Here is a 14,153-nt window from a genome sequence, read left to right as displayed (position 1 = left end):
GGAGGAGGGGCCTTCACGTGCACCATCTGTGGCCGCAAAGGTCACACTGCCGGTCGGTGTCGGGTTGGTTCCTCTGGGGGTCGAAGCAGCACCCCAGGTGAGCCTGCACCATTCTCATCCAGAGCCTTCTGTTGCACACCTGTTTTTGCATGTTAACTTTCCTGAGTTTTCCCCGCATTCCCAGCATAAGGCGCTCGTCGATTCAGGTGCGCTGGGAATTTTATCGACAGAGCATTCGACCATAGTTAGGGATCCCTATTGTTCCAGTGTTTTCACCCTTTCCTACAGACCAGGTTCCCAGAATGTGAAGGCAGACGCACTGTCCCGGCTGTATGACACAGAGGAGCGGCCCATGGATCCTACCCCCATAGTCCCGGCCTCCTGCCTGGTGGCGCCGGAAGTATGGGAGCTGGATGCTGACATTAAGCAGGCGTTACGTGCAGAGCACGCTCTTCTCCAGTGTCCCGCTGGGTGTCTGTACATTCCGTCTGCTGTCCATGACCGGTTGATCTATTGGGTCCACACGTCACCCTCCTCTGGTCATCCTGGGATCGGTCGGACGGTGCGCTGTTTGAGTGGGAAGTACTGGTGGCCTACCTTGGCCAAGGACGTGAGGGTTTATGTTTCCTCCTGCTCGGTGTGCGCCCAGTGTAAGGCTCCTAGGCACATGACCAGAGGTGAGCTACACCCCTTACCCGTTGCACAACGGCCATGGTCGCACCTGTCGGTCGATTTCCTCACTGATCTCCCCCCCAGACAGGGGAACATCACGATCCTGGTCGTTATGGATTGTTTCTCTATGTCCTGCCGTCTCCTCCCTCTGCCCAGTCTCCCTACGGCCCTACAGGCTGCGGAGGCCTTGTTTACGCACGTCTTCTGGCACTACGGTGTGCCTGGGGATATAGTGTCTGATCGGGGTCCCCAGTTCAGGTCGAAGGTCTCGAGGGTGTTCATGGAATGTCTGGGGGTCTTGATCAGCCTTACCTCAGGTTTTCACCCCGAGAGTAATGGGCAGGTGGAGAGAGTGAACCAGGATGCGGGTAGATTTCTGCGGCCTTATTGCCAGGACCGGCCGGGGGAGTGGGCGGCGTTCGTGCCCTGGGCCGAGATGGCTCAGAACTCGCTCCGCCACTCCTCCACTAACCTCTCCCCCTTCCAGTGCGTACTGGGGTACCAGCCGGTTCTGGCACCTTGGCATCAGAGTCAGATCAAGGCTCCTGCGGTGGGCGACAGGTTCAGGCACGGAGAGGAGACATGGGACGCCGCCCATGTTCACCTCCAGGAAGCCAGGAAGCCAGCACAGACCGTCACCGCAGTGAGGTTTCGGCTCTCGACCCGAAACCTGCCCCTCCGCCTGCCCTGCCGGAAGCTGGGGCCGCGGTTTGTGGGGCCATTTAAAGTCCTGAGGAGACTGAACGAGGTTAGTTACAGGTTACAGCTTCCCCCCGATTACCGTATTAACCCCTCGTTCCATGTGTCTCTCCTCAGGCCGGTGGTGGCTGGCCCGCTCCAGGAGTCTGAGGTGCGGGAGGTTCCTCCGCCCCCTCTGGACATCGAGGGGGCCCCGGCGTATTCCGTTCGCTCCATACTGGATTCGAGGCGTCGGGCGAGGGGCCGTCAGTACCTCGTGGAGTGGGAGGGGTATAGTCTGGAGGAGAGATGCTGGGTTCCGGTGGAGGACATGTTGGACGTGTTGGACCCTTCACTGCTGCAGGAGTTCCACCGTCGCCGTCCGGATCGCCCTGCACCTCGCCCTCCGGGTCGTCCCTGAGGGAGGTGTCGGCGCGCTGCTGGAGCCGCGCGTCAAGGCGGGGGTATTGTCACGACTCCCACCGAAGTCGGTTCCTCTCCTTGTTCGGGCGGCGTTCGGCGGTCGACGTCACCGGTCTTCTAGCCATCGCCGCTCCACCTTTCATTTTCCATTTGTTTTGTCTTGTTTTCCCGCACACCTGGTTTACATCCCCTCATTACTCTACGTGTATATTATCCTCTGTTCCCTCCATGTCTGTGTGTGGTATTGTTAGTTCGTTACGTATGTTACGCTACAGCCTGGTTTTGCGCCGGGTATTGTTGTAACCCGTGGTTTTGTTATTTGTGCGCTATTGCTTTTTCCCTTGGGCCGGAGTGTTGTGACGCAGTTGCGTCCGGCTGTTTTCCTCTGCCTGAATAAAGTGTGCCTGTTCACTCATCTCTGCTCTCCTGCACCTGACTTCCTTCAACCAGTTGCGCACACTCTGACAAGAGCTAGCTAAGACAACAACGGGTAAGACAACAACAGCTAATCAGCTAAGACAACAGCAATAGGTAAAATGGCGATGAATGGGCAGAGAGGTACACACAGGGCCTGCTTCGAGGCTGAGGCCGACAGATAAACAAAAAATAAACAAAATGGAGTACCGTGATTAATGAACAGTCCAGCAGGCATCAGTTATGTAGCCAAGTGATCATAGGGTCCAGTGAACAGCAATAGATTGAACAGGGAAGCCGCGGGGTAGTCGTTACTACGCTAGCACGTGGGAGACACAGCGTTTAAAGTTAGCAGGCCGGGGTAAGTAGAAGCGTCTGCTCCGACGTCCAGCAAAGGCCGGTTGAGGGCACAGCGGATGGAGTTACGTCTGCGGACCAGTCGTGGTGGTACGGAGGGGTGCCGTGTCAACAAAGGGTCTGGGCCAGATGGCGAAAGAGGTTTTGTAGTTGTAGAAATTTTGTTTGCTACCCGGGAGATGCGCCTGGCTCGCGGCTAACTGGTGCTAGCTTCGGGGCAGGGGAATTAGCCACTATAGCCACTCGGTAGCAGCTAGCAAGCAGCGATGATCCGATGCAAAGGTCCGGAGCTTACGGCAAGTATCCGGTGGAGTAGTGGATTCTAGCCGTGTTGGGGGTAGAGTCCGGGAGGCATCGGCTAAGTAGCCGGGTGATCACAAAGTAGGCCGGGAGGTGGGCTTGCCTCAGGGCTAGCTTCGGGGCTGGGTCACTCAGTGGCAGCTAGCTAGCTGTGATGATCAGGAGTAATGATCCAGGGTTTACGGCAGGTATGCGGCGTTGTAGTGGAGAAAAACAGTCCGATACTGGCAGACTGGCAGGGATTATCCAGGCTAAAAAAACGTCTGGTGCTTGTGTAGAAGGTAAAGGCTGCTAGCAGTGGCTAACAATGACTAAATAGCTAGTAGCTAATTAGCTTGTTAGCTTCTGATGGCTAGCTTCTGATGGAGGTTCTGGCTATGTAACGATCGTCTGGAAGAGGGGACCAAGATGCGTGGTAAGTGGTCATAATTATATTTATTGAAACACTTTAAAACAAACAAGAAAACGAAAGGCAACAGTTCTGCCAGGTGAACACACACAAGACAGAAAACAACTACCCACAAAACCCCAAAGGAAAACAGGCTGCCTAAGTATGACTCCCAATCAGCGACAACAATGTACAGCTGTCCCTGATTGAGAGCCATACCAGGCCAAAACAAAGAAATACAAAAACATAGAAAAAAGGACATAGAATGCCCACCCAAATCACACCCTGACCAAACGTAAATAGAGACATAAAAAGGCTCTCTCAGGTCAGGGCGTGACAGGCTATAAGGTCTAAAAAAAATAGCAGATCCGTGTCACATTTAATTTAAAAATGGAAAAGAGATTGAAAATAAATTTAAATATATACAAAAAATACAAAAAATACAAAAAGTCAACGAGAGGACAACAAACCACGTTTGCTACGCCATCTTGGAAACATCTTGTCCTGCAGGCCATTGATACTCTCATATACAGTTACTCTTCAACTTCATTCCACTTGAAGATGTTCTATTGCAACTTGCCCATCTTTGTGTTAGGTGAACACACACACACACACACACACACACACACACACACACACACACACACACACACACACACACACACACACACAAACAGAGATCAGACACAAGATAAGCTACACAGTAAGCCTGGTCTTGATCTGTGTCGTTCATAGATATGCTATTTTTGACTATTGTGCTTTCTGTGCCTTTTTCTGATGAAAACATAGGTAAACCACAGAGAATATGTCTATTGATGGTCACTGTCTTGGGTTTTCAAAACAAAATGTTCTTGGTCAGAGATGTTCTAATGAAGGCCTATCATTGGTATGCCATGAGTTGGATTGTGCATTAAAATACCCTATTTTCTTTACATGAAAAATAAGCTACTGTAGTAACCCTTTCATTTTGTCTCACAGCACATCCTAGGAGCTCCCTATTTGCTCACTTGCTTGTTGACTCACTTACATTGGCTGTGTGTCAGTAGATAGATCATTTAAGGTAAATGATCAATAGTGCAGCCTAAGAATAGAAGGGAATAGTGGTGGATAAAAAGACAAAAACAGAAATGAAATGATCAAAAGAAAGGAAGGCTACTGAACTTTAAACGATGTGATGATGCATGGGATTTTCTAAAAGTTTTCTATTGATAGGTAACTTTGATTCCTCCTTCACTTTTCCAGTTTCTATTTTGGTCCATTTCAATAGGTGAGTGAATATACTGGCAATAAGTGGATCCCATATCCAATAGCGCTGTACTTACTCTGCTGTGTTACAATCTCTAAACACACTGCATTGAATCTCACTGCCTACTAGTCCTACTAGTCTTACTTCTATTGGTTCTGCCTGATTTTGTTAGATCTACAATAGCCTTCTTACCATTTGACTGATCTCACTCAGCTAATCAAGGCTTTGACTCTTCAATAATACAGCCACATCCCTTAGGCCAAACATAGTACTGTCATAGTTTATTATATACAGTATCCATTTGTCACTTCAAAGATGCCATAAGATAGTATGTGGACTATCTTAATGGATATATTTAGAGGTAATAACTCAATCATTTATATGAGCTACACAATTCTCGACTATTTTTGGGAGGTGGCACATTGCTTTCATTACTCCTAAAAATAATTTAAGGACAAGTGTTATTAACATCGAGCAATCACACAGAGACACTCCTAACACATGCAGGCACTACGCACACACACACACGCCACTCAAAGACACACACAAACACACCAATGTGCGCTCACACAAGCACACGGTTGCACGCACACACACACACACTTGATGATCTTAAAGGAGGCCCTTTATGATGCAAGAATTAGCAACATCTCAGAGGGCCGCTTCCACCCCTGCTATAGGCTGCATCCCTGTGTGCAGCTAGATTCACCCAATTCAGTGGAGAATAAACATAACCATCATATGTAAATAAAAGTAAAACCACCGGCTAAGAATCATAGAAGCAGTGTTGACACTTTGTCTAAAGGTTATTCATTATGTAGGATATACTGTATGTTAGTCGTTTCGATGCAGTAACAAAGTTTACATATCAGTGTCGTGGCCATAGCATGTATGCCCACAAGCATTATGAATCACATTAAAAAGAGAGTACATTCTAAGACAGATGAAGGAGCCTTTGGAAAGTGTTCACATTTAGACTTCTTTTTTGTTTTCCTGAAACTGCTCACTTCTGCTTTCGACAACATCAGCGGCTGCCATTTTAGTGTGTGTGGTGGGGCTGTCGAATTCAGAAATAGACTCCATGGTCAGTGTGCATGTGTGAGAGCAATTCTTTGTTGTGTGCACTTTCATAGCCGCGAGCTTATCTCCATTAGAACAGCATTGAGCCAGACCTTTACCCCAAACCCCCAACCTTTAGCTGCTCTACAGTTGTCCTACTGTCTTCAAAATAGAGTCAGACAATCACATGCAGAGAACATTTCCCTTACCCCTCATTGCTAGTGAGACCTGCATCAGTACATTTAAGAAAGTATACCTTAAATAAGCTTTGGTTTGTAGAGCTTTTGGGTATTGTGGGATTTTACATGTGCTATAGCCTACACTTCAGAATCGATCAAATACAACAAAGTTTTGTTGCATAAAATCAAAACGGTATTCTATTTGTTTACTATATCAAAAAGACCATCCATGTACTTAAAGAAACTTCAGAAAATGGAGGTGAATTTAATGACCCAAAGTGGCATAGCCATAGTCTATATGGATGATGGACATAAATAGTAGGCCTATTTAATGTACAATAATGTTTTCAAATGTGAAATGGATTAAGGTTCCTATAGGGGCCAACAAGGAAAGGTAGGTGAGTGCACAGCGCAGTAGCCTCAAACCAACAGAGCAACAGCAGTGCGCTGTCTCTTGGTATTTCAGTGTTTGTTTCCAAGGCAACCATTGAAAAGTTAATTGGATTCAAAGGGGGAGATTTCAAGGATGAGAGAGAGGCCACTCCATTTCAAATTCTCAGGAACTCTTTGGCTTTTGCCAGAGAGGAAGAGGCGATGCAAGAGGGTTCACTCCTGTCAAAATCCTTCCATGATACAACGACTCCCATCGTTAGGACAACGACTGCCATCGTTGGTCATACAGTGGTCTCAGAGCCACTTGGCTATGTCACAATGGGACACCGGACTATCGCTTCTCATCGTCTAGGACGCAGTGGTGTAAAGTACTTAAGTAAAAATACTTTACTATTTATATTTTTGACCTTTTTTACTTCACTACATTCCTAAAGAAAAGAATGTAATTTCACTCCATACATTTTCCCTGACACCCAAAAGTATTCGTTCCATTTTATATGCTTAGCAGCACAATACAACATCCCGTGTGATTCCCGGCCTCTGATCTGGCGAACTCACTAAACACACATGATTTGTTTGTTGGCTATCCAAAAATTCAAAACACAAGAACATGGTGCCGTCTGGTTTTCTTAATATAAGGAATTTGAAATGATTTATACTTTTACTTTTGATATTTAAGTATATTTTAGCAATTAGATTTACTTTTGATACTTAAGTATATTTAAAACCAAATACTTTTCGACTTTTACTCAAGTAGTATTTTACTGGGTGACTTTTACTTTTACTTGAGTCCTTATCTATTAAGGTATATTTACTTTTACTCAAGTATGACAATTGGGTACTTTTTCCACCACTGTTAGGACGCGATAGTCCAGCGTCCCATTTCGAAATACAGTAGCTACAAGGCTCTGAGTCTACCATCTGTGGGGAAGCACAGATGGAATACGCACCTCCCTACAATTCCCAACCAATGCGTCTCTGGTACACATCCTCTATTCATTTGAATGTATTGAGAGTTGGAGAAATTGCTTGAGTTGTGCTGACAGTTAGAAAAGTAGGCTATAAAAGTCAACCGTCCAATATTCTAGGACACTGCCGTGCATACATGTACACGTTTTGGACTATGATAAACCCTTAAGAAGCTCTTGCATGAAACACAAAACAATAACCAATATATACACTATTTAGTTCAGCCTGGTCTCAGAGAAAGCATATTATATGTTACTAAAATCTGTGAAACTCTGTTTAGTATGATATGTTACATTAGGCTATGTTATTTGAGCCATTTAGTATGAGAAGGGAAAGGTTGCATGTTCAAATCTCATCACGGACAACTTCAGCATTTTACCTAATTAGTAACTTGCAACTACTTACTACTTTTTAGCTACCACTTAGCATGTTATCTTAGCATGCAACTACTTGGCCCCTTCCCCGAACAATAAATGTAACTGTCACGCCCTGACCTTAGAGAGCCCTTTCATTTCTCTATTTGGTTAGGTCAGGGTGTGATTTGGGTGGGCATTCTAGTTTTTCTATTTCTTTGTTGGCCGGGTATGGTTCCCAATCAGAGGCAGCTGTCTATCGTTGTCTCTGATTGGGGATCATACTTAGGCAGCTTTTTCCCACCTTAGTTTGTGGGATCTTGTTTTTGGGTACTGTGCTGTATGCCCTACTGAACGTTACGTTTTCATTTGTATTTGTTTTGTTTTTGGTGTCCATTTAATAAATGTAAAATGTACGCCTACCACGCTGCACCTTGGTTCGATCCTTCCATCGACGAGCGTAACAGTAACCCTTTAATCTAACTCCTAACCTTAACCCCTAGCCTATACATAAAACATATAATACGTTTTGCTCTGTGACCAGTTTGCAGCCAGCTGTTTATTGGGATTAATTTCCAGGAGGCTTCTATTGCTTGATTTACAGGTAATGCCTAATTATAGAGGTTAAAGGTATCGAGAACGGATTCATGTCTTTTGGTGGATCCTTATTCATTTTCAATAGCATTAAACTGCAAATATATAACTGTAGCCTAGACTAACACATATAAATAAAAATCATAGACCTGGTCACAATCAAATAGAGGCTGATGTTTTTGGGACCAATGTTTTCTTCACATTTCAAATGTATCTGAAGTATACATTCAAAGCGCACTACTGCAATTGTTTTTTAACATGTTTAACAAATGCATTCATGCGGGGGTAATTCATGTTTTGGAAAGTCAAGTGAACAGTTTTCTAAAGATTGCAAACAGTTTTCCCTCCGGCAGGGGACTGCTTCGGACGAGCATCTTAACGCATTGTTTTGGAGAATCCAATTGAAAAATCCATTGTTGTTGCGAAGTTTTTAATCCGGGGATTTTAAAAACATCACATGCTCGGTGGGGTCGGGTGTTTGTGCACAACACGCAAATAACACGCAAATTCTCTCAATCCCAGGTTTCTTACTTTTTCCTATTCACAATTGTGTCAACTCTTTACAGATACAGTATATGGCAGATTGAAGAGGTTGCGAAAGATAACGCGTGTACGAGGATAAAGGAGATTCCGAACGGGATAACTTTTTCCAAAGATAGGTGCGCCCATGTCAGTCTGTGATTTATAGCCCAAATATGAGGTACGTTTATAGCCAGCGGTCTTTGATGGTCCTGTCTTCTTTAGGGATCCTATCTGGGATTATGTCTCTGCTATCAGTCGTTCTGATTTTCCAGATACAATCACAACAGATTGCTGTGAAGGAATCACCCCCCAACATCTCCATCGTGCCAACTAATGTTTGGGCAGTGCTGATGCCAGTGTCTACAGTGCTCTCTGCTCTCTCCCTCACGCTCAATTTGAGCTCTGTCATGGTCTGCCTTCTGCACAGCTACTTTACAACCGAGATATGCAGAGGAGAAGATACAGAAAGGTACACATCCATCAACATACTTTAAGGATAATGTATTTGTTGTAGGCAAGAATTGTATCACTGATGCACCTGCAGTTTATTTTGTTGAATAACATGCTTCGGTTATATTAAAGTTTGACATTGACAGAAATGAAAGTAAGAATATTACATTCTAAATTCACCACTTTCCGTGTGTACCAGGTGTAGACAGAGGCTGCTTGACCGACCCCACTCCCATCTCTGAACTCAGTATGCGTTCGACAAAACAATAGCGTTCCCGCGTTGTACACGCAGTGCACAGCATATGACCTCAGTGGCCTAGCTCTTTCCCGCGTTGGGTTAGAATTGTGTCTGTGCTTTTTATGACTTTCATATAGATCTAGCCTCTGTGCACTCCAGTGCAAGTAATGACAAAGCATTCTATTAACCAACTAATTTCAACCTTGAAATTATTTATTTATTTTGGTGCAAATAAATAATTGTGAACTAATTGAACAATACCCATCCACATATGATCATGTCATCATTGTCACTGCTTGCATTTTCTTCATTTCCTCCCATAGAGCAGACTGGTTCCTATTCCATAGCCAAACTGTCCGACATGTGGCCATTGGATTATTTTGCCTTGGGGTTTCAGTATACTTAGCAGGTAAGACTGACAAAAAAATGTAAACAGTAAGGGCCATAATGAACTCTTTGAATGAAATGTTTTACAAGTGGCACCACAAACTCATTGGCTATATCATGAGTAACAAACTGCAACATATTTGGTAGTATTTTTTGTTGTTGTTGCTGTTGTAAGATTTAATTAGATATTTTATAAACAATACATACACATACAAACAACATCATACAAACATCAACTACATCACACCTTCCCAGACCCACTAGCACAAACCCCCATCTCCAGCATCTGCATCACTTTCCGCAACACGGCCTGAAACTGCACCATTTTGTTTCTTGCCCGCACACTTTTGATTATTTAAATAATAAATCATTATATTTTTCTGTTGTGCTAATGATGGTGGATTGATTCCTATGTTTTTAGTACATGTTTTTTCAAAATGAGAAGAGAATCGTCCAACAAATCGGGTATCACTACACCCCCACATGCTATGTCTTGACATATGCAAACAGATTGACTAAAAGTAAATTTACATTGTAATACTTCTGACAGCCACATTTCTAGCTCCGCCCACAACTTCCGGACTTCATAGCGTTCCCAGAAAGCATGGATTATTGATTCATTATTTGTTTTAGATTTAAGACATGACCCTACCTTGTGCTGTAGAATTTGTGAACTTTTGTCTCTTGTATAATACATTCCATACATTAGCTTCCATTTTTGTTAATTGTAATTTCTTTAGTTATGCTCCAACTTTCCCTCCATCTTGTGCCAATATCAGTTCTTAAATCTTGGTTCAAACAGTTCTTTTTCTTCTAAGAGCTTGTCAGTGGGATATGCTCTCTGCAAGCGTTTGTATATCTTCCCTATCATATGAACTTCCTTTTCTGACTCAAATAAGATTACCTCAAGGTTGCTCTGATGTCTAAATGATTTAAAATCAACATTTTGTGATATGTAACTTTTAAGTTGCCTGTATTTGAAACTATCTACATTGGTCAGTCCAAAATTACTTTTTAATTCTGTCATGGAAATAAATGTATTTTCTGTTACCAAGTAATTTACGGTTTCTATGCATTTAGTTTTCCATGTGAACCAATTTAGCAGTGAATTCTGAAAAGCGATCCAAGGATTGTTCCATAAGTTTGTGCTTTTAGGAAGTGATATTGGTTCTTGTAGAAAACGTACATTTTCTTCCATGTTATAGTGTTCTTAACTATGAAGTTATTAATGTTCTTAGCTTTATCCTTTGAAAATAGACACGTAAAAACATTCTGGGAATGAGCATGCACATCTTCAATATGTACCCATTGTTACTCTTTAGTACATTTAACTATATGTCGCAAGTAAAAGCCTTGGGTAGAGAGTTGAAACAATTCCAAGTCTGGAATATATATTTGGTAGTATTATAAACACTGTAGTCACCCCACATAACGTCATGTGAAAGCACTTTTCATTTAGCTAAAGCAGATTAATTTATCAGACATTACATCCGCTCAGACCAACTGCTAAACAATAACAGCTTGTACCAAATAGAGCTTTGCGTGACCCTAGAAAGGACAAATTCATTCAGATTTCTACAAATATACTCCAGTTAATTTGCAGCAGAGGCAAAAGTCACTTCAACTGATTGATACACAAGGGCGTATTTGACAGACGTGCATTACTGACGTGTCTTAAGGCAGGTCCTGGCAATGCAAGCTGTTGGCTTTCCATTCCAGTGAATGCCTAGTTCAGGTGGGAGGCAGTGCACCATTGTAATGGAGGGTGGATGACCCTCTGATTCCACAGCTCCCTTTCAGAGGGAGCTGTGCAATTCCACAACGTCATCATCATATCCCAGAGTTGTGCTTCTCTCCTCCCTCCTTTAGCACTCCTGGTCTTCAACTGCTGAAAGATTACCAAACATTAGTCAAATAGAGTAAAATACACACTAAAAAAACAATGGCAATGCACTACAATATTTAGAGTTGTTCATCCCTGGGAGAAAAAGGGACCTGAATGGTGATCTTTCTCACAGTGTAATAAACTAGTCTTTCTGTACCTGTCACTCTGTGGCGCTCTCTCTTTATGTCCGTCTCACTCTCTCTCTGTCCCTTTATCTACTGCAGCTATGTCCATCTACATGCTGCTGGTGTTTGAGGTAGAGACAGGCATCGCCAGCGCATGCGTACTGGCCTCAGGAATCCTGATTCTGCTGGTGATCGTGATTCACTCACTGGTCAAAGCTGCCCGCACCGCCCAACACTACCATGGTGGGGAGCACACTGACAGCGTGTACCAGAACCAGCATGGAGGGTGCACCCCTGCCGCCCGCCACGGCGAGCTCCAAGACGGGGACAAACCCAGGAGGCACCGCAACAACTCCCATCTCCACCGACAGTTGTCCTACCCACCCTGTACTGAGCCAAAGCAGCATCACCAGCATCATTCCCCATCCCATGGCCCACAGAGTCACGGCAGTGACAAGGAGGGCTACAATAGTGGTGGGAGTGGGGGTGGCTCGAGAATGCACAGGACCCTGTCGACAGAGTCAGGGCCGCTGCAGTCTCCGTCTAAACCATGGAATGGCATTAACAATGAGATGAGAAGCGTGCTGGCCCGCAAGTCAGGGGCCTCCAGTAAAGACTCTACTCTAGTGTGAGATGCACTGCACAAGTCATCGCAGTTAGCACAAGACTAGTTAATTCCGCCCATACTATCTACCGTTCTGAAGAATACGGATAGAATATGGATAGAAAATAGCTGAAGCTATATAAAAGGTCTGAGCTATCCCTCCATGACCCAGGCACCATTACTACCATTACTGTACATTTATATATAGTGGAATTGTCATTTTAATACACCTTTCTTAACATCCCTATTGACTTTTTACACACAAACCATGTTTGATTCCATCACTATTAAGCCCTCTGTAGAATGTTTACTTTCTGCTATTCCAATGGAAAATATTAGTGACTTACTAGCTACAGCTAATATTTTTGTTGCGATGTGATTATACAATTTAAAGATTTGCTAATAAATGCTTTCATTTTCAAGTGTTTGGTAAAGACCAAGAATGATCTATGAAATATATAGCCAAAACTGTATATTGCACAATGTATAGAGAAATTCTGTAGTGTCTAGTCTGCATGCTGTAAACAAAACATTTTTCATAACTGTGAATAAACTCGTTTTTAAAAATCATTTCAAACCATGAGTATGTTGTTACAAAACACACTGTCCTAAAAAAGAAAGTGGAACAGTTGATGTAAACCAGTTGTCTAATAGCACATTCAGGTTCATTCTAGTGCACTTTTCCAGATTTTCAAGTGAGTGCCTAGAAGTCCTTGTGGCCGAGTTAAAGCTGAGTATAGCTTTGAGTGTGATGCCTGAGGAACGACTAACCTTGGACTGTCTTTCAGAAATCAGGAGGAAGTGGATGGGGTGGAGTGTCAGGAGGAATGGGAGAGGGGGGGGGGTTCGCTTCATGTGAGCTGTGTGCATGTGACAATGTGGGGGAATAAGGAAGAAAGCGTAAATCTTAGAGAAACATAAAAATGGCAAATAATCATGCAAAGAACGTGTGATGAAAGAATGAAAGAAAGGATGATGATCGCAAAGAAAAAAAATAACAAACAAGAAATGGTGGCCCATGTCTATGAACAGGTTATCTTGGCTTTCACTCAAAATAAGTTTATCAGCCTCATCAACTCTACCCTTTAGCTTGAGCAGGGAAATGTAACAAATATATATATATCCTCAGCTGTGGTGAATGGAGGTTTGTGGGCAATCAGACAAATGAAAGATACACAGAACTGTTCATGTGTCCCAGAGTCAAAGTGAGTGGAATTGGTTGTTTACTGCCTCCTACCTGCACCCCTGGGAGATGCTGATCTGCACCTTCATGCTGATGGCTGAGCCCATCTATGCTTTTGAAGTGCAGGCTGCTGTTTGTCATGCTTTTCACTGCACTGGAAATGAAAAGATGAATATGTGTTAAATAAATACAAGGGCGATTCCATGCCAGCAAAAAATATTTTGGCCAATTCTAACATAGAAACTTCATTGGGAGGAACAATGTTTAATATGTTTTTTACATTTTTATCACAAAAAAAGAAGAGAAAATCGTGATAAAGTGGCCATTTTAGGCCCTTTTTAATGTAAGACCGTATGATCCGTGAACCGTACATGATACAGACAATATAAAAGCGTCATTATACTCCTTATACTTATAGTGTGCTCTAAAATTAGGACTATGTCTAGATTCTGAAATAAAAAATGCCACATTAATTTATTCAAGATGATTTAATTACACACTATGAGGTTGGAATAATACTATGACATTTTGAAAATGATGACAATGCCCTTTTAGTGTAAAAGCTCTTTGAAAAGACCGCCTGAAACCTCAGTCTGTTTTGGTCCATAAGTATTTAACCGGTTGGTTATGGCAAGCCTAAATAAGTTCAGGAGTAAACATTTGCTGAAATCACATACGTTGCATAGACTCACTCTATGTGCAATACTAGTGTTTAACATGATTTTTGAATGACT

General features: G+C 43.3%; 1 protein-coding gene across 4 annotated transcripts; it reads left to right on the top strand.

Moving 5' to 3' along the window:
- The first annotated feature begins 6,998 nt into the window (after positions 1-6,998).
- LOC115158202 (transmembrane protein 221) lies at positions 6,999-12,806 on the top strand. Of its 4 annotated transcripts, none has more exons than XM_029706859.1 (4): positions 8,392-8,684; positions 8,835-9,016; positions 9,559-9,644; positions 11,732-12,806. In XM_029706859.1, the coding sequence occupies exons 2-4, from the start codon at positions 8,898-8,900 to the stop codon at positions 12,262-12,264; spliced, it is 738 nt and encodes a 245-aa protein (XP_029562719.1). In that variant the 5' UTR covers positions 8,392-8,684; positions 8,835-8,897; the 3' UTR covers positions 12,265-12,806. The 4 variants fall into 4 exon arrangements, with proteins under 4 accessions (XP_029562720.1, XP_029562719.1, XP_029562718.1 ...); XM_029706858.1 differs by having other exon boundaries at positions 8,392-8,725; positions 8,820-9,016; XM_029706860.1 differs by lacking the exons at positions 8,392-8,684; positions 8,835-9,016 and adding an exon at positions 6,999-7,090.
- Positions 12,807-14,153: the final 1,347 nt, after the last annotated feature.

The sequence above is a fragment of the Salmo trutta genome, chromosome 22, assembly GCF_901001165.1.
Source record: "Salmo trutta chromosome 22, fSalTru1.1, whole genome shotgun sequence".
NCBI classification, from domain to species: Eukaryota; Metazoa; Chordata; class Actinopteri; order Salmoniformes; family Salmonidae; genus Salmo; species Salmo trutta.
Note: the sequence above shows the minus strand (reverse complement) of the source record. Positions and strands in the feature narration are given on the sequence as shown.